The sequence below is a fragment of the Aspergillus candidus genome, assembly GCF_002847045.1.
Source record: "Aspergillus candidus strain CBS 102.13 unplaced genomic scaffold BDW47scaffold_65, whole genome shotgun sequence".
In the NCBI taxonomy this organism is placed as follows: Eukaryota; Fungi; Ascomycota; class Eurotiomycetes; order Eurotiales; family Aspergillaceae; genus Aspergillus; species Aspergillus candidus.
Genome location: NW_020194070.1, coordinates 101,245 through 124,027, shown reverse-complemented (window position 1 = coordinate 124,027; position 22,783 = coordinate 101,245). Strand labels below are relative to the sequence as shown.

The window sequence follows — 22,783 nt, the reverse complement described above, 5'->3', positions numbered from 1 at the left end:
GGTAGCAGTGGACTCAGATCTGGATATAGATAGGTGGATGATGCAGTTAGTATTGAGCGGCTGCTCATTGGTTATGGAGCTTTGGCTGTGGAGCTATATTCTGCCTTGTTATTAAGGCAGGAAGAAATTACGTTTGTTGGTCTGGATCGCTGCAACACTACGTTTTCATCTTCTCTTCTCTCCATATCCACTACACTGCAACTTGATTCCACGAGCTTGACCTACAGAACTCCATTCCGCAGTACAACTGAAACAATCGATCTCTTTCTATACACAATACACCGCCAATCAATCCATTAAAGAAACAAAAAAGAGAAAGAAAATGCATCCCCCATCACCCCAACTCCTCCGCGCCCTCCGCCGCACCATCACAACAACCACCCCCCTCATCCGAGCCACACCCCCAATCCGAACCACCACCTCCGCCTTCGCCCCCCGAATCACCTCTACCATAATCCCTCACCGCCCCAACAGCACCCACTCCCAGACACCCGTCCGCATGATCCCGCGCGCGCACGGCTCCAAACCCGCCAACCACGACCGCGGACCCGAATCCACCGAAGACACGCAGACGGACTTCGCGGCGCTCGACGTGCTGGGTAGTATCCCTGTGCCGACGACGGCTGTGGACGCATGTTTGGACTCCGGGTTCCATTTGAATAGCGGGTTGAAGATTACCAAGGGGGATGGGGTTTTGCTGGTGGGTGGGGAGGTTTTTACTTGGAGGCCTTGGAGGGCGGTTGCCGGCGGTGCTGGTGGGAGTGGAAGTGGCAAGGAAGGGGAGAAGAGGGAGAAGGCGGGGATGGTCAATGGGAGGGGACAGTTTGAGTTGGATGAGAGCGTTTGGGGGGTTTTGGGGGTTGTGTGGCCGCGGCCTGGTGAGTTCTTTCTCCTCTTTCTCTTTCCTTCTTCATCCTTTTTCTTACTCCCCGTGACTTGACTTGTTTTTTGGGGCTCGTGCTGATTTTATAGATATATTGATCATCGGGATGGGCGCTCATGTCATGCCGCTATCGCCTGAGACGAAGAGACGGGTCAATTCTCTGGGGATCAGGGTGGATGTGCTGGATACGCGGAACGCTGCGGCGCAGTTTAATCTGTTGGCTACTGAGCGAGGTGTTTCTGAGGTGGCGGCTGCTATGATACCTATTGGGTGGAATGGGTGGGAGGCGAGGTAGTCTTTCCATATTGTGATAACACGAGAATGACGGATTTGGACTGATGTGGCTGTTGCTGTGTAATATTTTACAACCACTATGTACGATATGTATAATCTACTTTCTCATCAATACAGCCCAAATTTGTCGAACAGGACCAGGTGAAACGTGACGTACTGCCAAGCCCAGGGGCGGACCCAACAGGTTAGTCAGCCCAGGCACCTCCAATCTGAACTTGACGACGTTCGTCTCTGCTCCTTTCCTCCATCGAGACCGGGGGAGGCGATTCTAGACTATATACTGTATCTTTGATGTCTATTCTCCCTCTCTTCGAGAGAATTTCAGAATAATGGCGCGAGAAGAGCCCCTCCTCGCGCGCCCCTCATCCGAACGGTCGTCGATCAGGACCGCCGAAGAGGAAGATGCCTTACTCACAGGCGAACACCTCCCCAACCGACATCAACCACGCCGCGGCTGGCCCTTCTGGAAAGACGTCGGCCTCTTCACCTGGTCGCTACTCGCCACCATCGCCGTCATCGTCCTAGCCGTCGTCTCCCAGCACCAGGCCAGCCGCGGCAGCGGCTCCAAAGCACCATGGGGCCCCGGCGGCAAGCCCACCGGCAAACGCAACCTGATCTTCATGGTCTCCGACGGAATGGGCCCCACCAGCCTGACCATGACGCGGAACTTCCGCCAATTCACAGAGGGTCTCCCAGTCGGTAACACCCTCGTGCTGGACGACCACATCATTGGCACCTCGCGCACGCGCTCTAGCTCCAGCCTCGTGACGGACTCCGCGGCTGGCGCGACGGCCTTCTCCTGCGGAGCCAAGAGCTACAATGGCGCTATCTCCGTGCTTCCCGATCATTCGCCGTGCGGGACCGTCCTCGAGGCGGCGTCTCTGGCGGGGTACAAGACGGGTCTGGTCGTGACGACCCGGATCACGGACGCGACGCCCGCGTGCTTCGCTTCGCATGTGAACACGCGCAAGTCGGAGGATCGTATCGCGGAGCAGGAGATCGGCGAGCATCCGCTTGGCCGTGTGGTCGACCTCATCATCGGCGGCGGACGGTGCCACTTCCTGCCGAACTCGACGGAGGGGAGCTGTCGCGGCGACGACCGGGACCTGGTGGCGGAGGCCAAGAAGGGCGGATTCAACTACTTCGACGACCGCAAGGGCTTCGATGCCCTCGAGGGCGGCGCCGAAGCCAAACTGCCGCTGCTGGGTCTGCTCGCGCAGGGCGACATCCCGTTCGAGATCGACCGCCGCGGCCAGAACGACGTGTATCCGTCGCTGGAGGAGACGGCGCGCACGGCGCTCAAGACCCTCAGCCAGGCGACGAAGGACAGCGAGCAGGGGTTCTTCATTCTGATCGAGGGCTCGCGCATCGACCACGCGGGTCACGGCAATGATCCCGCGGCGCAAGTGCATGAAGTCATGGCGTATGATCGGACGTTCGCGGCCGTACTGGACTTCATCGAGAAGGAGTCCACCCCGACGGTGCTCGTCAGCACGTCAGACCACGAAACGGGCGGTCTAGCTGCTGCGCGCCAGCTGCACGACTCGTACCCGGAGTATCTGTGGTTGCCGGGTGTGCTTGCCAACGCGAGCCACTCGTCGGAGTATGCTGGGAATAAACTCAAGAAGTATCTGGGAAGCAACAAGGGCGACGCCCGCCAGTACGCGCGGGACATTTTAGAAAAGGACCTCGGAGTGATGGACGCCACGGATGCAGAGGTGGACGTCCTCGTGGACCCTGATCTGCCTTATGAGCATGACTACGTGTTTGCGGATATCATCAGCCGACGGGCTCAAATTGGGTGGGCTACGCATGGACATTCTGGTATTACCCTTCCTTTCCCTTCCTTTCCCTTCCTTCTCCTTCTTTGCTTCTATATAAACTCAACCATATACTAACGAAAATAAAAACCAAAGGCGTCGACGTAAACATCTACGCCTCCTCCACAAAAGACGCCTGGCCCCTCGTCGGCAACAACGAAAACACCGACGTCGGCTCCTTCCTAGCCAGCTACCTCGACCTCAGCCTCGACGACGTAACCAACAAGCTGCGCGCCAAGGCGGCCGATCTCAGCGCGAGCTGGATGGGCAAGCTGGACGATAATATGCGCACGGAGGGGCTGGATCGGTATCATGGGGATTTCAAGAGGTCGTTTGGGGTGGATTTCCTGAAGAGGTCTTTGGATGGGGGGGAGTGTGGGTGTGGGGGGCATTGATTGATTGATGTGGTGTTATGATTTGGTTTGATTCGGTATTTGGTTATATTAGTTTTTTTTTTTTTTTTTTTTCCTTTCTATACATACATTCGGGGCGTGGCGTGTAATTGTATAAAGGACCACGTATTACCAGCTTCTAGATAGCTGCTTGTGCTCCGCAGGTGGTCAAATGTTGATCAGGGTTAAGGCTAATGTTGAGATCAAGTCAAAGTTTAAGATGTTGACGAGAGGCCCTGGGGAGAAACAAAAGAATCACCACCCCCCCATCAGAATCATCAAATGGGAAATGGTCCCTGATATCGGTGACTTCCTCAGGAGTCTCAGCGGCTTCGAGCATCCTAGCCTTTATTCGCCGCGCTTGATCCTTCGCAGCTTGGTGCTCCTCGTTTAGGACCCATCCTTGGATTTTCGTATTCGCATTGTGAATTGGAGAACCTACACTACGTGTATGGGTGTCACTGTACGGGGTAGAAGGACGCGATCGACCGGCAGCTAAAGTAAACCAACAGGAATATCTTGGCGTCTACTTTGGGCCTTTTGCATATAAGCGTGAGTATCATCAGCTACATGTGATATTCTTACTACTCTGAAGTACACCTTGACATTCAACAAATCCAAGTCTGTAACCCAACCACTCTGAAACAGCCTTAAAAAAACAATATAATACATTCTAAGCCCAACCCATCTATCCCCTCTAACTCCCTCCACTCTCTGTATTGTTCCCTCCCTCCCTTCTACTCCATTTCCCTCGAAAGGAAAAAAAGAAAAAAAAATCACCCACAAAAAGGACACCCCCTTCCACCAACCCCAACACTAACAACATTAACGCCCATCCGGGGCTCACAATCCGGCGGATCAAAAGGGAGGTCAGCGGCATCGCATTGAGCGGGATCGTTGATGCGGTTGAGCTCGTGTAGGATGCGGCGGCAGAAGACGTAGAGGTGGAAGGAGGTGTGGCTGCAGGTGGGGTGGTGGGTTGCTGTGTATTGGCACATCTCTGTTTTTCTTTCCTTCTTTCGGAAGAGTCTGGTTGGGGTGGTATATCCTTGGTAGTGACTGCTTGGGTTGGAGGACCTGCGTGTGGTAGAGGGTACCTACGTAGGTAGGGGTAGTCAGATGGGATCAAGATCAATTGAGGGCAGTCGCAATTGAAGTTGAAGCAATGCGAGCTACTCTACATATACTCTTAGATGAATAGATATGCTCCCCAGGAACAGAATCTAAACCTATACCAGGAACAAACCACATGTAAACGCATCCAGAACTCAAAGCAAAAACTGCAGAGTCCAAGTCAATAAACACATACACCCACAAAGGAAGTACGCAATCGGAATATCCCAGAAGACCAGAGAAGGGGAGTAGAAAAGTCTAGAGTACAGTAGAAATAAACAGCGATAAAGACACTTCAAACAACTTATAGACACTTACTGAATCCGTTACTTCACTAGTCACTTGTGTCATCACCGTTTATGCCAAGTTGGGAACTATATACTGCTGTAATAGATTCCTTGATTCAGTTTACCGGAAAGGCTACACTGAAGAGCACCCACGAGCTAGAAGTCTAAGGCTAGAAGCCTAAAAATTTAAGAATCTATTTTGGAATACAAAGTCTGCACATGTACGTATGCAGGGACAGACATGTCCCCACCTGCATGGAAGGCCAGCCAAAACATGGTTGTTCTAGGGCTGTTCCATGCAGGCAGGCAGGGAGCATACATTCTGCAAATGCACTCTTGCGTTTGACAAGTGTAAACACTAGATAAATATTATATAGTATAGAAAATGTATACTCCGCCCATGTGAAGCACAAACGAGATGCGAACGCATACTGATATTGACAGATGGATGGACGGACGGATTTATCCGCAATTGATAAACGCCTCAACAAAGGAATCATCCGGTCCCAGTTTATCTTGATCTTGATCTTGATGGAAATGGTAAGTAAGGTAAAGAAATGTATTGTATGTATTATGGTGAGGTCGATCGATCGATCAGTGGAGATTGATTGTCGTACCCACTTGATCATCATGTCTACTTACTTCTATCCGCGGATCTACTGTAGATGTAAGCACTACTGTCAGTGTGGCTTGCCTACTAGATCACCGATGCTCAATTTTCTCATGAGGGATACTCATTCAGGGTATTAACTAACATCCACTAGCATACATAATCACAACGTCCATCCACTATCTGCCATCCAAAAGCAAACATATTAAGTAGGTAATCCGTCTGTCCGCCACGGCCAATCCTGCGCCGAATCATATAATCACATCAAAAGAACATCCAATCAAAGTGTTGATGAGTTAGAATGGTTGGTATAAAACGAAAGGAAAAAAAAATGTAAAGCAAAAAAAAGTGGTCTCTCCCGGGAGATGGCCATGAGAAGGGAAGTTGTTGAAATCATACAGGGCCGATTGCCGGGGTAAAACAAAAGAAGAAAAAAAATATCTACGAAGAGTTGAAAGATGTGGCAAGCTCTTCACAGAGTGATCATCACGACAACGGCGACCAGCACGGCGAAGAAGGATCCGCGCAGGACACGCTCGTTCTGCGAGGCTGCTCCGCTGGAGCCGTTGGTGCCACTGCCGCTGTCGCTGCTGCTGTCGCTGCCGTCTTGGCTGAATCCGGAGCCTGATCCGCTGGAGGAATCCTCGCCGTCGGAGCTACCGCCGCTGCTATCGCCGCCGCTACCGCCGCCGCTGTTGCTTCCCGGTTCGTTGCCCGAGCCACCGTGATTCTCGGGGACGGTGTTGGTCGGAGACCCGGAGGCGGGGTTGGACCCGGAGGGCGAGGCGGAGGACTTGGCGCCTGCGTCCATGTCGAGACCGGTGGCGCCGAGCGAGGCGAGCACGGTGTTGTTGTTGGTCATGCGGATGGAGCTCTCGATGCCCTTGTCGTCGGTGAAGATGTACGCCTTGTCGCCCTGCTTGTCGGCGTCCTTGGGCGGGTCGTAGCACTCGACGGTGATGGGCCCGAAGGCGGCCGAGTACTTGCCGTGCTTCTTGATGTCCTCGTGGTCCCAGTCGATCTCACCGCCGGCCCACTCCTTGGTGCCTTCGGCGTTGCTGGCCTGGCCGGCGGGCCAGAGCGAGAGCTGCATGCGGGAGGGCGTCTGCGGGTAGTCGTAGCGCTTGGTCTTATCGTTCCAGGTTTCGTCGCGCTTCAGGGTGCGGACCTCCTTGCCGTCGACGGACCAGGTGATGGCCTCGGGCTTCCAGTCGATCTCGTATTCGTGCCAATCGGCGTAGGTATTGTCGACAGGAGATTTGCCTCCGTTTTCGTCTAAAAAAAAACAAGGCGTGAGTGATTGCCATGATGGTTGGGTGCGTATACTTACAGTCCAGAATTCCCTGGAAGTAGTAGTTGGTTTGGACGTTCTGCAGATCGGAGCCGACAAACTCCAGGTCAATCTCATCCTTGGAGTCGGACAAGAAGATAAAGCCCGTGACGACACCAGCGCCACGGCTGCTCTTGATCTTGGCGGAGATCTTTCCGTACCAGACGTAGTGGTTGTTGGCGAAGAGGGTGCCGACGCTGTTCTTGGGCATGTTGATGTACAGGTTGCCGTCCTTCACCTCGGGAAAGCCGCTGTAGGTCCAATCGGTCTTGGAGGCATCGCCGAGGTACTTAGTATTGAGGCCGGCATTGTCGAGGTTGTCCCACTTGTAGGTGGTGCTCTTGCAGACGGGTTCGGGGGCGCAAGAGTCAATGGAGAAGGAAGCCAGAGGGTCACAGCCGCCGAGACAGAAGCCACCAGTTCCACACTCGCCGTATTCTGGGGAATTGGTTAATGCTAAACGGGAGGAGATGAATACACAGAAGACTCACGAGAGCAGCAAGGGAATTTCTCAGGGCATTGCTTGTCGGAATTACACTTGGGGGCGTCGCCGGCCCAGACCGAGGTAGCCAATGCGGCCAGCAACAGAGACGAAGTGATGCGGACCATGATGACTGGATAGGGATAAAGTTGTCTGAAAGAACCAGTCCGACTGAGGGGAGGGAGAAGAAAGAGATGTTAGTCGGGGGGGGGATCCTCAATCGACAAGGGGATTGTCCGGGGTGGTGGGTTGATAAATGATTTTTTTAATTTTTTTTTTTTTTCTTTATTGATTTTTTCCTCTTTTTCTTTTCTTTCAACCGCGGTACCAAACCGAGCGAACTAGATACAATGCAAAAGAGTGGACGTACCAGACTTGTAGGACCGTGGGAAAAGGAGAGAATCCTGACACCAATCAACGTGAAGGAAACGTGCCCGACAACCAGGATTCGAAACTGGGAAGAATGCAAGAAATACTACGAAGTGGCTCAAGAATGAGAGAGAGGGGGGGAAGAGAGAAGCGAGGGATGGAAGAAGTAAGTACTCAGTAGAGGGAGAAGTAGAGGGAGAAGTGGATCTCAGGGAAATGAAAGAAATGAACGAAATCAAAGAGGGGAAAAGCAGATCGAAAGGAACGATTGATATTGGTCTGTCTCTCCTTTATACATTTCTGATGAAGATTGATTAAAATGAAATGAAGGAACCATCGATGCTCCCAGATCTGTATTGGTACGGAGTAGTATAGTAGTAGGTAGTGGTATTATGGTATTGTGTATACCACGAGATATCAGGCATACAGGTATTGTTATTGGGCAATGCCTGCCGATTGGCCTGAGGACTCAGGATATCCTCCAGGCCTCAGGCCAAGGTTCCTGACTCTGGTTACACTCTAGGTTAGGTTAGCCCGTTAGTACTAGTAGTACCTAGTAGTCGTGGTACTCTCCCTCTCTAGGAAGACCAATACGATAGTACGAGAGTACGAGAGTACAAGAGTAATACGATACGTAAAAAAATGTCTCACCGGATCCACTTCCCCATCTTAACGGAAAAACATCCGATCATATTATAGACAATATTATGGATAATATCGTCCATAATATGACTCCTCCCTTTCATTTCCCTATAATCCCACTGTTCATTGCATGAACTACCACCCCTCGTGCATGGGCTAAGAAGCTAATTACTCCTTTGGTTTCTCTCCCTTCCGACCAGTTTACCCCGGGAAAAACATCATACGCATACCTCGGTGCCTAGTCACAGAGTCAGTCATTTCTCCTTACCGGAGGACAGGGGGTTTCAGGGTCGATGCCCTCATCTCCGGGTGAGAGACACTCCATGTCATCTGTCATCTTATCCCAACCGTTGGTTGCATGGTCTCAGCTGATCCCCCACAACGGTTGGATCAATACCCTTTGATAGGGTCTCACGTGGATCATCATCCGCAAGGGATGGGCCTTTATATGCAGCTTTATATGCATGAGATGATGCCTCTCCTGTACCCCCTCGATCATTGTTTCTGGACTGGTGACGTATTTGGATTACAACGGCTTCATACACTCCGTCCTCTGTAGTACTGGATAGGTACAATAGTATGATAGGAGATGGATACTAGGCGTACTTCATTTTACACGGATGGACTAGTCCGTCGCTACGAGAACGACCCTGCCCTGCCCTGCCCTGCATCCATCGAGCGATAGTTTAGGTAGTAGTGCCTACCTATCAACCCAGTGGCCCACCTCCGGCCCTTCTGCAGCATGCGGACTATCTTAATCTCGTCGCAGGCCAATGCCACTCTACCTGAATACAATCTCGCGCCCAACCGTTGTGCATTAGTGACGCTCCTGCCCTATCTGACAAAAGCCCCTGCATCATGCCGTGTCATCCTCCCCGGCGTCGTCGGTGCAATTCTCGTCCTTCGGTCCCGCACGTCGGAGAAGATGTTTCTCCCCCTGGAACCGAATCCATCCTGCGACATGAACATAGACATTGATCCACCGATTTCATAGGGAAGGAAAGAAGGGACGCGAATGAATATCAAGAGCACGACAAGACAATGAAATCAAGAAATAAAGAAGCAGGAGAAAATTAACGAAGCCCCCCTCGTGTCCACCGTCAACGTTCGAATCCCATCAACCCACGTTGCGCCCTGCTCCCGCCCCTAGTTCTACCCCGCCAAGTGACCCGGCTCGCATAGGGCTTCTTATTTTCATTTCAACCCCTGTCGTCTTTAATTCTCTCCTGTCGCTTTCGCCTTCCTTTTCCTATTTCTCTTATCTTTCTTTCTTTCTTTCTTTTTTTCTCTTGTCTTTTTTATTTTTCTTCTTTTTATTTTTCTATTTTATTTTTACTTTGCTTTTCATTGGTTATCAACCAAAGCGCGACAGATCATGTCGTGCCAGTCAGTCCAGTCAAGTCAACCGCTTCGACGGAGTAAATGATGCCGAATTTGGTCTGTCTCCGCTGCGCAACCCAGCAGATCACCGCAAGGGTCGCTTCATTAGGTTCTTGGCCGCGTGCGAGCGTGTGGTCTCCTTGACCAACACTAGCTCCTTCTCGCATGGGTCCGACGAAAAGGTCACTGACACCCCGTGGTAGGGAGTCCGCGCCATCTTCCAGCGGCTGAACATGTCCAGCACCTTGCGCGCAACGATGGTGTTGGTGAACACGGCGGTGGCTGTCACGGGTGCCAGGTCAGCAATCTATCATGTGGCCTAATATCGGGCTGCCAAAAGGCAGGGCGGACTCACCATTCCCAGAGTTGAACACCCAGAGAAAGTCAATGTTACCGGGCCCCGCCACGGCGCGGATGTCCTGCTTCCACTTCTCCGGGGACATGTTGTCCGCAAAGAGTCGCTTGCGCGCAAAGGACAGGCGGCGGCGCTCTCGAACCGGCTGGTTCATGCGACGGTGATCTTCGTTCCAATCGATGATCTCGGCCAATTCGACATGGTAGCCGCATCCAAAGCGCCCAAACCCGAGCATCTGCTCCATTTCCTGGTTTGACTTCAAAAACGCAAGCGCCTGCGACGCATGCTGGAAGGTCACGCGGGTCCTTCCGTTGGTCTCGAGGCGGATCTCCTGCAAAGGGCCCTCGTGAATCCGGGTCGTGATGAACTGGATGATATCCTTGGAGATACGTCCGTAGACCCGAATCACGCCGGCCTTGGCTTCTGGGATTTCTGGAAGCACGTTGGATGGAGGTGCAAGGGCCGCAAAGGCTTGCGCCTGGGTATCGCCCTCGTCGTCACTGTTGTTATGGCTCTGTTTGGACACCATCGACATGGGCGACATGTACTGCGCAGTCTCCCGGCGAGGGGCCGCGGCGCCCGAGAGGGAGCCGGCCACTTGAGCCCAGCTTCCAGTCTGGGGGAGCTGTCCGTTGTGGATGACGCCCTCCTGCGATGGCACGCGCAGGTCGTCGGTATTTCCTTTGTTTTCTCTCTCGACCTCACTCATGAGGGCGGCAACAGCTTGCTTCTGGAGCGAATTGTGGACGATAGCCCGGTCTCCAATGACGCCGGGGCTATTTCCAGACTGCCGTGGCAGGTCAGGTCCATGTCTCACGCCCAAGGGTTGGAGAGATATGTTCACCGGATGATCCAGGTTAAACTCAGTAGCAGGTATGTTTTCCACGGCTTCGGAGAACACGGTGACAACCATGATGCCCAGCTTTCCAATCTCGTTTGCAGCTTTATGCTGTCCATGCTTGCGTAGCTACGGATGTCAGTGCGACCTGTTTCCCCTGATGCCGAACCACCAGATCCTTACATGGTTTGTAACGTGGTCAAGGTTAGCCAAGGCCTCAGCCATGGCCGCATCGATGGAATTGGCCACCATGGTGAGAACCGTGGATCTCACAGATATCAATAGCAATAGCAATACTTGTGGGTCGGCGGTGGCTGTACCTCGAGGTACCTAGTGCTCACTGTGTTTCCGTGGGAAATAGATCGAAGCCTGTATGCAGAGGCTTGGTTGTGGTAGCCAGTGTCACATTCAAGCAGCACTAAAAGATGGTTCAAGACTCACCTTTCAAAGCCAAAACAGGCTCCGTCGACTGGAATATCCCAGAAGGAAGAAGCACGCTGATGTGACAGCAGCGGAATGTCAAAACACTGAAGGATACAGGAAGTACAGGATTAGAAACACGACAGAGATGACAAGTAGATGCAACAGAGCGACAGTATAGACAGAAGCTAGCAAAAAAGACAAGAACACTCCACGCAAGACCTGGGCTCTGAAGATCTTTCTCGAAGTGAGCAGAACAGCCGGTTGAGGTGAAGCTTTCCAGAAAGTGATAAACAGATGGAAACAGATGACCAGAGCGATAAGAAGAAGAAAAGATTCAGAAATGATATGAAATGAAGGCAGAGAATAGAAAGAAGGAGAAGAGCGAGACTGTGTGAGAGTGAGTGGGTGAGAGGAAGACAGAGAGTATGGGAGAAGCAAGCGGAACAGATATGGTCGTCCCTCTTCATTCATCATGCGACAATCGAGTGAATGCACACTGCATATTGCCCCTCGTCTTTTCTACTGTTGTCTTTCACTCGATTCATTCACAATCGATTGTCTGCCAGCCAGCATTATCCTCCTGTGGGGCCTCAATCCATATAGTCTGGTGGGCATACACCTTAAGTAGAGGACACTCCATGACTACTCTAGGAAAATAAGACCATAAATTGAATACATAGTAGCTATGCTTCTGCAGAACTCAACATGGTCTGGGTTACAGAATTGCTTTACTCTTCTCTCGTGCATACCCCATCGATCAATATACAAGCACATACTATCAACTAACAAACCCAGGCGAACATGACCTCCCAGCGGACCACTCGACCGTAAACCATCCCATACACGCAGGTAGCTTCCTAGCTTACGCAACCCAACAAAACACAGACAGAGAAGGCAAAACTTCAAAGTTCCCCATATCAAATCTTACCCGGGAGTCAATCCGACAGCGGCGGAAAGTTCCTCACAAAGCTGCGCAACCAAAATTAGCAAATTATTCTTCTTTTCCATATCAATCACGTTGACAACAGAGACAGGCATAACATACTGAGCCGGGCACTCATAACCCCCCGGATTCTTATCCAAATACAGCTGATGATACTCCTCCGCATCCCACCACTGCGCAGCAGGGATAATCACCGTCGAAATCGGCTGCTTATACCACTGCTTCGACACCTTCTCCGTCACGTCGCGCGCAATCTTCTCCTGCTCCTCGCCGTGCGTGAAGATCGCGCTGCGGTACTGCGTGCCGACATCGGGGCCCTGCCGGTTAGCGGTTGTGGGGTCGTGCATGCGGTAGAAGAATTCCAGCAGAGAGCGGTACGTGACGGTCGAGGGGTCGAAGGTGAGCTCGACGGCCTCGGCGTCTTTCGTTCCATTTATCAGCATTATCGATAAAACGAAGAATGGGTTGGCTTTCTAGCCTGTGAAAGATCAAACTTACGCCCCGTGTCTCCACTACACACAGCCCGATAAGAAGGCGACGCCGTCGAGCCACCGCAGTAGCCCACTTTGGCGTCCAACACGCCCTTCCCGTTGCCGAAGTTCTTGCGGAACAGGTGCTCCACGCCCCAGAAGCAGCCGGCGGCGAGGGTGGCTTTTTCGGTAGAGTGCGACATGGTACGCGAGGCTGCTGATCCCGGCGCAAGCGAGAGAAACGGCGTGTTAGTGGAGAATGGCCGGGTGAGTCGGGAGAAGAGAGAGAAGCGGATTGTTGATGCGGTGAAATTCATCAAGTTACGTGCGTACGTACTTGGAAGAAATTGAATTGGCTTTCTCCGCTTTCGCGGACGGTTTCCGGTGAGGTGGGAGGGAGGGGCGGGCGTGTAAGGGCCGCGTTTGCTGCGATTCTGGTGATTACTATCCCGAAAACTTGGAGAGGGGTGGTGTGCCGGGTAGAGATTATGTGTCTCTAGATGAGCCAAGGTATATCGAGTTTGACCAACTCCTCGAACGGAGCTTCGAGTTAAAAGCTATTGTCTGGGGGTTTGGTTCTAGAGGGAATTAAGTGGGTCGGTTGGAGATGGGCGCAGTGGCGTCATTCGACCATGACATAACTAGTAGCTAATGATATGCCTACCGTGATAATTGCTGAGGTAATCAAGAGATATCCAGCATGGAGTGTGTATCTATCATTGAAAATGTCGGGATGCAAGCTACTTTCTATGCAAGAGACAGATGCGGATGCAGCTGTCGGGATAATAGTAAAACTGCAATGAGGTCTCGTATTGTACAGGAACGCGCCCCGAGAATAAAAACTATGTCCATAACAAAGCACATGAACAATCAACACAAGAAGGAAGATAGTACAGCAACATGTTTCCAAGTCATCTTGCAAAGGTCAGAAACCGGCACCCAGAATGGGATTTATAGAAAACACGGCGTTTGAATGAACCCGAATCCAAACCCGCCCTGTCTTGTTCGCTCAAAGAACTAGACCCGAGAAAAAAAAAAGAAAAGCAAATGGTATCTGTCTCCCTGAACACCGTCCAAATCACCCATGTCGTAACCGCAGTGAAATAAAAAAAAAAAGGGATGGAAATAGAAAAAGGTTCATAAAGTGTGTCAAACGATCACCCAGCTAAAAGTCCTCTGGAGACCGCGCGACATGGGGGGTCGCCATGGCACTGAGCCGGATGGCGTCCCTGCTTGTGAGGCTAATATCGCGAGAACGGAGTTCTCCACCAAATGTGGTCCGTCGCTGACCCGTGTTCTTCATGATAGGCAACGCGCGAGGGCTCAAGACTCGCGGCTTGGCCTCGGCTTCCTTTTCGGACTTGGCCAAGCGTCGCGCTTGGGACGTGAACATCAGGTTCTCGGGCGGAGAACTGCCGTAGGTGGCAGACCCAGGGCTCCGTCGACGTTGAACACGGAGCGCATTCATAGACGGCCCAGGGCCGAAATTACCACTGGAAATCCGTCTCATGGCGGAGCTGATTCTCTGAGCATCATCTTTGTTGGCCGTCCAGGTCTCTTTGGCCTCCGATACTGGACTGTTAGAGTAGCTTCCGCTGGAGGTCCGCACCGGCATCTTGGAGGGACGTTCGGCGTAGACGCGGTTCAAGAAACTGCTGTTCTCGATGTCACGAAGAGGGGAGCCATCGCCGTCGTTGAGAGGCAGGCTAGCGGAAGGAGGTGGCCCCAGCGGGGAGCTGCCGTTCTTCTTGGACAAGAACCCGGCCTTGAATCTGTTGTTCTTCTGGACATTCAAGGAGGACTCGGGGCCCGCAGGAACGGGGGAGTACCGACCGGAAGGACTGAAGCTACGGGTGGGCACGGGGATGCCCCGTGGAATAGGCGAAGCCCTTGGTAGCGTGGGCTCGGGGCTATCCTCGCGACTAACTTCCTGGATGGCCTTCGGTACGGCCTTTTGCGGCGTCCTCTGGAACTCAGTGAGAGTGCCATCCTGCTCGTCATCCTTCCAGCGGACACTTCTTTTGTTGATCCGGACCTGGGACTTCTTCGGCGAGATTGCGACACTCTTTCTGCCGGTCGTCGGTCTGCGGCGCCGAGGAGACTTGGGAGGTGATCCGGGCTCGGCAGGAGTAAAATTGATGGGTGCGCTCAGGGTTTTTCCGGCAGGTAAGCTAACCAAGCTGGTCCTCTTCTTCGGTTTGATTGGACTGGACTTGATAGGACTCATGGGTGGCATGGCGGGCAAGCTGCCATCCGGCTTCACCACCTGAGAGGCCACGGTGGAGCATGACTCGAGCATCTTGGTGAGAATCTTCTTGCCCGCTTGAATCGCCTCCTCTTCGCTCAACTCCATGATGTTCTCCACCGCTGTTACGGTCTCAAATTGGGCTTGAAGCAGCAGCTGGACGGTGGCCGCTTCACCCGCCTTGTCCTGCTCGGCAACTGCGGACAGAGCCTCACGGTCGGCGTTGGATCGCAGGAGCTCTGCCTCGCGATTGAAATTGGCATAGTCGCTGTTATCGCTGATGTCAAATTCTTGCAGCTGGCGAATGGCATGCTCCACTGCGGAATTCAGCCCTCGGTCCCAGTTGCTCTTCGCCAATCGTTGGTGGTAGTGTTGCCGGCTCCCTTCTAACTCCAGGAGGATCCCTTGCGCCGTCCTGCGGATTGCTTGGAGATTCGCCAGAGGCACTTCATTCTCTGACCCCTCGCACACGGTATCGAAGGCGGCAATCCACGAAGACAGCATGCCGATCCGGCGGCTGATCTGTCTCAATTTGATCATGTGGTTGGCCTTCTCCTGCCTCTCGGGCAATGAGTGTTCGTAAGCGTTGCGAATTCGCGAGACTCCCTCGCGCATCACGGCATCTTTTTTCTCGGTTTGTTTTTTGAATTTGGCAAAGGCCGCCTTTTCGGCATCCTTTTGCTGCGCCTTCAGCTCGTTGATCAACTTCATCTGCTCATCGATCTTCACCAAGAAGTCCTTCACGTGACGGTTGACGTTGAACACATTTCTCGTCACCTTGGTCTGGATATTCTTGGCTCGGTTGGCGTAGCGGAGCGTGTTTTGGGTTTCGTCGAAATGCTGGCTTGAGGGACTGACACAGACAATCATCACTGTCCTGCAGTTGCCGCCTAGGGAGAATTTGAGAAGGCGGGTAAGTTTGGAGTTTCGGTAGGGGACATGGTTGTGCTTTCGGGGGTCGCAGAGGGCATTGATGCAGCTGCCGAGCGCCAGGAGAGATTTGTTGATGTTTGCGCCTTCGAACAGACGCTCGCCTCGATTCTTTGTAGCGCTAGCCCGCTCACTTCCTGCCAGGTCGATGATACTGAAAGTGGCCATTGTGTGTGGTTCGTTAACGTCGGCATTGCGGTCTTTCTGGGCGATGTTGATCTGTAGGACGGCATGGGATCGGGATGAGGTGGCATTCGCTTCCGTCGGAGACATGGTTCGGCATTCATTGCCTCGCATGATCATGTCCATCACCTGTTGCACGTTCTGTGGGTGGTGGCTCGACAGTCCTGCTACCGAAACCGACTTATTGGTGTCCTCCCGCAGCATCAAACCGCCCTTGCTCCCTCCGGGAACCAGAAGATCACGAATGGTTTCGTTGTAAATTTCCAGATACGAGAGCGTCACTTCAGTTGCCTTCTCTCCCGACCTCTCGTCGATCCGCTCGAATAATTCTTGCATGGTGAGGAAGATGACACCCGGTTGCTGGGCTGTTCCGGTGATCGTGTGCGTCTTTCCGCAGCCGGTTGCGCCGTATGCAAAAACCGTGGCATTGTACCCATCCAGAACGCTGTCCAGGAGGTTTCGGCTGGTCGATTCGTACACCTCACCTTGCGAGGCACTTTGGTCGAAGATGCGGTCGAAGGCGAACGTCTGATCCTTCACCCGTTTACCGTTGGGAATGACGCTTCTGGAGAATTTCTGTACGGGGTTGTCTTCCGGGGGGTCGAAGACCCTGTTCCGACACCAGTTAACGCTGGGCTTCAAGTAAAAGAACAGAAGATAGAATGGAACAAAAAGAAAAGAAAACAACACAAACAAAAGGAGACAACGTAGAAGTAGAAAAGAAAGACCAAGACAGAAATAGCCGATAAGGACTTGCACTCACAAGCATCTATCGTCAATCACTTTGACGATGGACCGGATCCCCTTCTGATTGAGCTTAGGGGTCGGAGCTCCCGCCAACGAGCCCTCTCCCAGAAACAGCGGACCATCCTCACATTTCGAAAGCTGCGCCGCCTCTCGAATAGTAAACGGCCTGACTCGGACGGCCACAGTGATGGAGGCAGCATCCGAAGTAGACGCCATCGTGTCTGTTTGTTAGTGTCGACCAAGGCGTCACGTCCCTCCCGATCGAGGAGGATAAATATGACGGGAAGGAGGATGGGCCGGAAAGGGCTGATTGATCGGTAGAGTGTCCAGCGACGGCCTACTCCGTCGACGTAGGCAAAGAAACGGGTAGCGAAAGAGTGCGTATCGAAGAACAGGTAGTCGAGTCGGGTCGCGGGGTCATATGAGTGCGTGAGGAATGTTGACTCCGGAGCTATATAGTCGTAGCCCCCGGGAATTCCCCTTTTCGTTGTTATTGTTGTCGGTGATCGTTGTTTTGTCGGTGAGGTCGGTGGTGGAGTGAGGTTAGTTGCATTCTTAGCTCGTCGTCCGTTTCATTCGGGTGGAGAGTTGTTGACTTGTTGACACAGGGGTTGTGTTTTCCGCTGACGGTTGCTCCGAGCAACAGCCGGAGTGCGTGTTCCCTAAGTGGATTTGGTCGTGGGTTTAGTGGATTGCCCCATAAGGCTGGGAACATGTGTTAGCCAAGGCTTATTGTCACGCACTATTTTCCGTTTATGCGGGGGGCGTTGATCTCAATACTTGTGTCGCTGTGGCTTCGCGGTTGAAGGGATGAACCATATCTGAAACCACATTATATGGTACCAATGTTCTCATTTCATTCGATACCAAAAGACATGCTTTAGCTAAGTTTAGCTTGGATTTAAATAGAATTCAAACACATCAAGGAGGTGGGGCACCATTGGAATGCTTCATGTGTTCTGCACTTGGTCGATCAACCAGATAAACATCGTCTTAGGTATTCCTTTTCCAAACTATGGGATATAAGCATCGACTACTCCATACTAGGATCCATGGTTTCTGTACCGTACTAGACAGCTTGGACTTGTGAAAGGTGGGTAAAAAGCCAGCCTGTCATGTCCTACTCGCTCTCTTCTGTTCCTTTTCTTGTTAGATTCCCTCCTATAGCACCCCAGGGGAATCCGTGGGTTGTATCTTTAGCTCAGGCGCTCGGGAAAAATGCAGAATCAAAGATCCTTCACGACGGAGGTGTTTGGATAGAGCTCAAGAGCTTCAGACCGAGCCCCTCCATGACTACCAAGGGTCCTTGATCGTCGTGAGACTCCAAACGTCTGACAAATTCGTATGCTTCTAGAAATCCACTAGATGCAGACACTCTCTGGGGAAAGAGGGGTATGTCACCCCATTGTACATCTGATCCTTGTACAGAAGAAACAGTAGACGTTACCCCGCGGGAAGTTATATCCCCACTACCACCAAATGGGACACATATATCTGTTCAAGTGCACTTGATCACTTGATCGCCGTGATACAATCATTCGGTCATTCCAATCAAGATGTAGAGAAGGTGGAGTAGAACGGAGTATGGAGAGACTGTGTGGAATGCCAGAGTATCCAACCCTCTACGGGGGAGAGTATCAACTATAATAACTTGAGGTTGTATCATCCTTGTGTTTGAGCGGCCGGTCAATCCATACCCATTCAGGCCTCACACTGATTTCTTTTCTTTACCTGGTCTCATCTATTCGTCTGCCATTCCTGGACCGAGAACCGACGACCTGACGATCATTGTCGGGGAGGGGTTGCTGTCCCATACCATTCCTAGACCTCGTCTCTAGTCTGTTGGATCGGTTTCCTCCGATCTTTGTGCGAATCTACGACCATCTACTCCCCAACTCACTTCTTCCATCCTTCTTCTCATCAACACTTGTCAATCCACCTCCGTTATACAACACCCACACTATCATATATAATCAAAGCTGGACAAAAAGTTAATCCAATATATGACTCTACGCAAGAGACGAGAATATAACAATCAACAATAGCAAATAAGCCCGGGGGGGAAGAAGAAGAGGAAGACGAAACATTCGTCAATCCACCCCACTCACTGCCGAAAGAGTTCCCCCTCCTCACACAAAAGTCTTCTGATTCGGCATCTCCCATCATGATCGACTCAATCCTCAGTCTTCCAAGTGACCAATAAATACCCCATCATCCTCCTCCCACCCAATACAACGAAGGGAAGACGATTGATAGTCGGATACGGTGAGAAAAGCATTCGGACGGCGCGGTTCTTGGCGCTGACAATCCCCGGTGGAGCTCGACCACATTTTATTTGACGTTGGTGATCCCCGCTTTCATAGTGCTGGAAGCTCTCTGCGCGCTCTCTCTCCCGTCTGGCTCTCTCGCTCGCCTAACTCATCGTCATGCTCTTTCGCAGTTCTTCCGGCCTCAATCTGTCGCTTCGGATCTCTCCCGCTCAATCTTTACCATTTGAGTCGCATTCCATCTCGACCGGCCCCGATCGCGAACGTGGTCCCGCTTCTGACTACTCCCACCTTGACTCCCCGAATTTCCGCCCCCCGCGCCGTGGTTAAGAAATGTCTCTCTAAAGCTCCCGCGCGGTTTCCCACCCCGTCTCGTCGACGTCATCGGTCCATTGCCCCGATTTCCGATACACGACCTACCATTTTCGATCTCGCCGAATTTTTGATCTTCGACCATATCTGTCGGTCTCTCTGCGCGAAGCGATCTCACATTTTTGATCATGCGGCGTCATGGCAGGGCTAGTGGAGGGACCAAAGCCGTCACTCCCGTCTCCGACACGGTCTCGCTAATCCATTCGTTCGATTCCGTCACGAACCCCAATCGTCCGGTTCGCCCGTCACCGCTGGCGTCGTCGAACATCAAGGCACTACCCTTGGACCTCGTCGACCGCCTACGCTCCTTTCCTCTATTCCAAGCCACCCCCGAATCCTTCCTATTCGCCGTCGGTCAGCACCTACGGCCGCAGCTCCACGCTCCCAACGATTATATCCTGACGGAAGGGGATGATGCCAAAGCGATCTACTGGTTGGTTCGCGGGGCTGTCTCCGTCACCTCGCGCGATGGTGAAAGTATATATGCAGAGCTCGAACCGGGTGCCTTTTTTGGCGAGATCGGCGTGTTGATGGATCGCCCGCGGACGGCGACCATCATCGCCCGCACCCGGTGTATGCTGGTCGTTCTGACCAAAGAAGACTTTCGGAACATCCTCCCTCGGTTTCCCGACGTGGAACGGGCCATCCGGGATGAGGCCCAAGAACGGTTGATGATCCTGGAGAAGAAGAAGAAGGAAACCTCGGCGCCCGCGGTCGACTTCGCCGGCCCCGCTCGGAGAGGTTCCAAGCGGCTACGGGATACCTTTTCCCGTGATCAGACTTTGGCCGACCCCGATCGTGCCAGCTTGAAGTCCGGTACGGGGAACAAGAAACGCAAGTCGCCGAGTCCGGGCATCAAGGACGGGACCTCGAGCGCTCTGGCCAACGGGCTAGTGAATGTCCGTCTCTTGCTGAAAGAACTGCCGCTGTTTGCCAGCCTACCGGCAGATATCCTCCACTTTCTGGGCCTCAATGCGCAGCCCTGTTCGTACCCTCCTTTCACCGACATTATCAAGCAAGACTCCCAAGGCCGCGAAATCTATTTTATTGTGCGGGGCGAAGTGGAGGTCCTCTCTGAACGGGCGGGGCAATCGGGTTCGCGATCCCCCATCAACACTCTCGACCATCCTGGCTTCGAAGTGAAGGCCAGATTGAAACAGGGCCAATATTTTGGCGAGGTGGTGAGTTTGTCTCTCGCCCCGCGCAGAACCGCCACGGTCCGCTCCATCAGTGCGGTCGAGTGCCTCATGATAAGTGGCGACGTGCTTGCCGAATTTTGGGACAAGTGCCCCCAGAGCGTTCGCCAGCAGGTGGAGAAAACCGCCAAGGAACGACTGCAGTCCGCCGCCGATGGCGACGTCGTCATGGCGGAGGCGGGAGACACGGCGGGCGCCGTCGAGGATGAGAGCGCCGGGATCCGGCCCCCCAGAGCGCAGCACATGCCGCTGCTCACCCTGACGGAAACGGAATTGGACGGGTCTCACAAACCGAACGGGAGGGATGACCAGACCGTCCTGCGGCCATCGGACCCCGACCCCTTTCTCAATGTCGGCCTGGACAAGGTTCGCCTGCGCAGTCGACGCGGGTCAGTCGCTCCATTGACGCCGGAGGAAGTCTCCGGGGAACAACAGCGGCCCACGCCACCGTCGGAGCCTCGAAGCTCCAGTTCGTCCTTCCTCACCCGATCGGACGCGGCGGTCTCGCCCACTCCGAAGTCTCCGCGCGAATCCCACCGGGACAACATCGGTCTCCTTCCCGATAAAATCCTTGTCAAGGTCTTTGACTACCTGGACCTTCATGATCTTCTGCGCCTTCGGGGGGTCTGCCTCCATTGGTCGGAGATTCTCACCAAGTCGCCCGATTTGCTTCACTACCTCGATCTCAGCACTTATAATCGACTAGTCACCGACGATGTATTAGGGAAGATCATCTGCCCGTTTGTTGGCAACCGACCGCGCCATGTAGATATCGGCAATTGCTTTCACATCACCGACGAGGGGTTCAACAAGTTGATCGCCACATGTGGCTCAAATATTGTCTCCTGGAAGATGAAGAGCGTCTGGGATGTCACTGCATCTTCCATCCTCGAAATGGCGAGCAAGGCAACCAGATTACAGGAAGTGGACTTGAGCAACTGCCGCAAGGTTGGCGACACGTTGTTGGCTCGGATGATTGGATGGGTTGTTCCGGGCCAGCATAAGCCCGTTGATGAGCCGAACAAGACGGGGAAATCCGTTTTGAAACCTACCATGCAAACTGAGGCTGGCACGGTGTATGGCTGTCCAGAGCTCAAGAGGTTGACGCTGTCCTACTGCAAACATGTGACGGATCGGTCAATGCACCATATTGCGTCCCACGCAGCTTCCAGGATTGAACAAATGGACTTGACCCGTTGCACGACGATTACGGACCAAGGGTTCCAATACTGGGGGAACACACAATTTACCAACCTGCGAAAGCTAACCTTGGCGGATTGCACCTACCTAACGGATAACGCAATCGTCTATCTAACGAATGCTGCAAAACAACTACAGGAGCTTGACTTGGTAAGTCCTTGGCTCCTATCATTATCGTGAGACAGATACTTACATGGTACAGTCGTTTTGTTGCGCTTTGTCCGACACCGCAACCGAAGTGCTTGCCCTCCAGTGCTCTCAGTTGACGTATTTGAACATGTCGTTTTGCGGCTCCGCCATCTCCGATCCGTCCCTTCGCAGCATCGGCCTCCACCTCTTGCACATGAAGCGACTCTCTGTGCGTGGGTGTGTTCGAGTCACGGGCGCCGGTGTTGAGGCGGTCGCGGACGGCTGTAACCAGCTCGAGTCCTTCGATGTCAGCCAGTGCAAGAACTTGACTCCATGGATCGAAGACCACGGGCCAGATAAGTATAGTAATAGGATCTTCTTCGAGACTGTCGCCCAAAATGGCCGAGTGTTCCGATGATCCCCCTAGCTTGATCTTCTTATTTGATCACTACATCACACATATATCAACATCTCCGGCCTATTGGCTTGGAATATCCTCACAGGATACAGGTTTACTCGACAAAAGCGAGTATCTATTGCTTAATATCCTCCATTTTTCTCCTTTTATACCTGTTTACCTCTTTCCTTGATCTATCCATGTTTCTTGAGTCCTACTTGCCATTCCTTACTTCACTCGCTTGGTCTGCCTTGGTGTTCTTGTCTTCAGGAGTTGTGACCGTCTTCGATCTTCCGGTGTATCACGATTGATGATCATTCTGGGTCTGCTTTGCATCACATTCGATGCCTGGACTGCATTGACCCCCCGACATCTACCCGTTTTCTATGTCTCTTCTTGTTTGCTTTTTTTCTCTCCTTTCTGGGCTCGATCGGGACGCTTTTTACGATTTCTATCCAGGTTACTATATGGGAACTCGGGCATGGAA

The 22,783-nt window shown here is 52.7% G+C and overlaps 9 protein-coding genes across 9 annotated transcripts; 3 read left to right on the top strand and 6 right to left on the bottom strand.

Moving 5' to 3' along the window:
* Positions 1-166: 166 nt before the first annotated feature.
* On the top strand, positions 167-1,285 carry BDW47DRAFT_112463 (uncharacterized protein). Its single transcript, XM_024814172.1, has 2 exons — positions 167-878; positions 973-1,285. Exons 1-2 carry the CDS (start codon positions 323-325, stop codon positions 1,176-1,178), a joined length of 762 nt encoding a protein of 253 aa, XP_024668364.1. The 5' UTR covers positions 167-322; the 3' UTR covers positions 1,179-1,285.
* A 115-nt stretch (positions 1,286-1,400) lies between these two features.
* Positions 1,401-3,392, top strand: BDW47DRAFT_134387 (alkaline phosphatase; the record flags this gene model as incomplete). Its single annotated transcript, XM_024818069.1, has 2 exons — positions 1,401-3,001; positions 3,094-3,392. Exons 1-2 carry the CDS (start codon positions 1,507-1,509, stop codon positions 3,390-3,392), a joined length of 1,794 nt encoding a protein of 597 aa, XP_024668363.1. The 5' UTR covers positions 1,401-1,506.
* Positions 3,393-4,063: 671 nt separating this feature from the next.
* Positions 4,064-4,588, bottom strand: BDW47DRAFT_112461 (uncharacterized protein). Its single transcript, XM_024814171.1, has one exon. It carries the CDS (start codon positions 4,385-4,387, stop codon positions 4,166-4,168), a length of 222 nt encoding a protein of 73 aa, XP_024668362.1. The 5' UTR covers positions 4,388-4,588; the 3' UTR covers positions 4,064-4,165.
* A 917-nt stretch (positions 4,589-5,505) lies between these two features.
* On the bottom strand, positions 5,506-7,839 carry utr2 (putative cell wall glucanase (Utr2)). Its single transcript, XM_024819867.1, has 4 exons — positions 7,581-7,839; positions 7,221-7,381; positions 6,730-7,167; positions 5,506-6,674 (listed from the first exon to the last, which is right to left on the bottom strand). The coding sequence occupies exons 2-4, from the start codon at positions 7,336-7,338 to the stop codon at positions 5,872-5,874; spliced, it is 1,359 nt and encodes a 452-aa protein (XP_024668361.1). The 5' UTR covers positions 7,339-7,381; positions 7,581-7,839; the 3' UTR covers positions 5,506-5,871.
* Positions 7,840-9,686: 1,847 nt separating this feature from the next.
* On the bottom strand, positions 9,687-11,046 carry BDW47DRAFT_120472 (uncharacterized protein; the record flags this gene model as incomplete). The annotated part of the gene is made up of 3 exons (XM_024815491.1): positions 9,687-9,883; positions 9,957-10,923; positions 10,978-11,046. The coding sequence occupies 3 exons, from the start codon at positions 11,044-11,046 to the stop codon at positions 9,687-9,689; spliced, it is 1,233 nt and encodes a 410-aa protein (XP_024668360.1).
* A 45-nt stretch (positions 11,047-11,091) lies between these two features.
* BDW47DRAFT_78979 (uncharacterized protein) lies at positions 11,092-11,795 on the bottom strand. Its single transcript, XM_024819866.1, has one exon. It carries the CDS (start codon positions 11,689-11,691, stop codon positions 11,314-11,316), a length of 378 nt encoding a protein of 125 aa, XP_024668359.1. The 5' UTR covers positions 11,692-11,795; the 3' UTR covers positions 11,092-11,313.
* An 81-nt stretch (positions 11,796-11,876) lies between these two features.
* Positions 11,877-13,179, bottom strand: BDW47DRAFT_112454 (peptide-methionine-S-sulfoxide reductase). Its single transcript, XM_024814170.1, has 3 exons — positions 12,659-13,179; positions 12,263-12,581; positions 11,877-12,186 (listed from the first exon to the last, which is right to left on the bottom strand). The coding sequence occupies exons 1-3, from the start codon at positions 12,945-12,947 to the stop codon at positions 12,153-12,155; spliced, it is 642 nt and encodes a 213-aa protein (XP_024668358.1). The 5' UTR covers positions 12,948-13,179; the 3' UTR covers positions 11,877-12,152.
* Positions 13,180-13,418: 239 nt separating this feature from the next.
* BDW47DRAFT_78968 (kinesin family protein) lies at positions 13,419-17,283 on the bottom strand. The gene is made up of 2 exons (XM_024819865.1): positions 16,752-17,283; positions 13,419-16,598 (listed from the first exon to the last, which is right to left on the bottom strand). The coding sequence occupies exons 1-2, from the start codon at positions 16,949-16,951 to the stop codon at positions 13,796-13,798; spliced, it is 3,003 nt and encodes a 1,000-aa protein (XP_024668357.1). The 5' UTR covers positions 16,952-17,283; the 3' UTR covers positions 13,419-13,795.
* A 2,219-nt stretch (positions 17,284-19,502) lies between these two features.
* BDW47DRAFT_120469 (cyclic nucleotide-binding domain protein) lies at positions 19,503-22,317 on the top strand (the record flags this gene model as incomplete). Its single annotated transcript, XM_024815490.1, has 2 exons — positions 19,503-21,920; positions 21,973-22,317. The coding sequence occupies 2 exons, from the start codon at positions 19,503-19,505 to the stop codon at positions 22,315-22,317; spliced, it is 2,763 nt and encodes a 920-aa protein (XP_024668356.1).
* Positions 22,318-22,783: the final 466 nt, after the last annotated feature.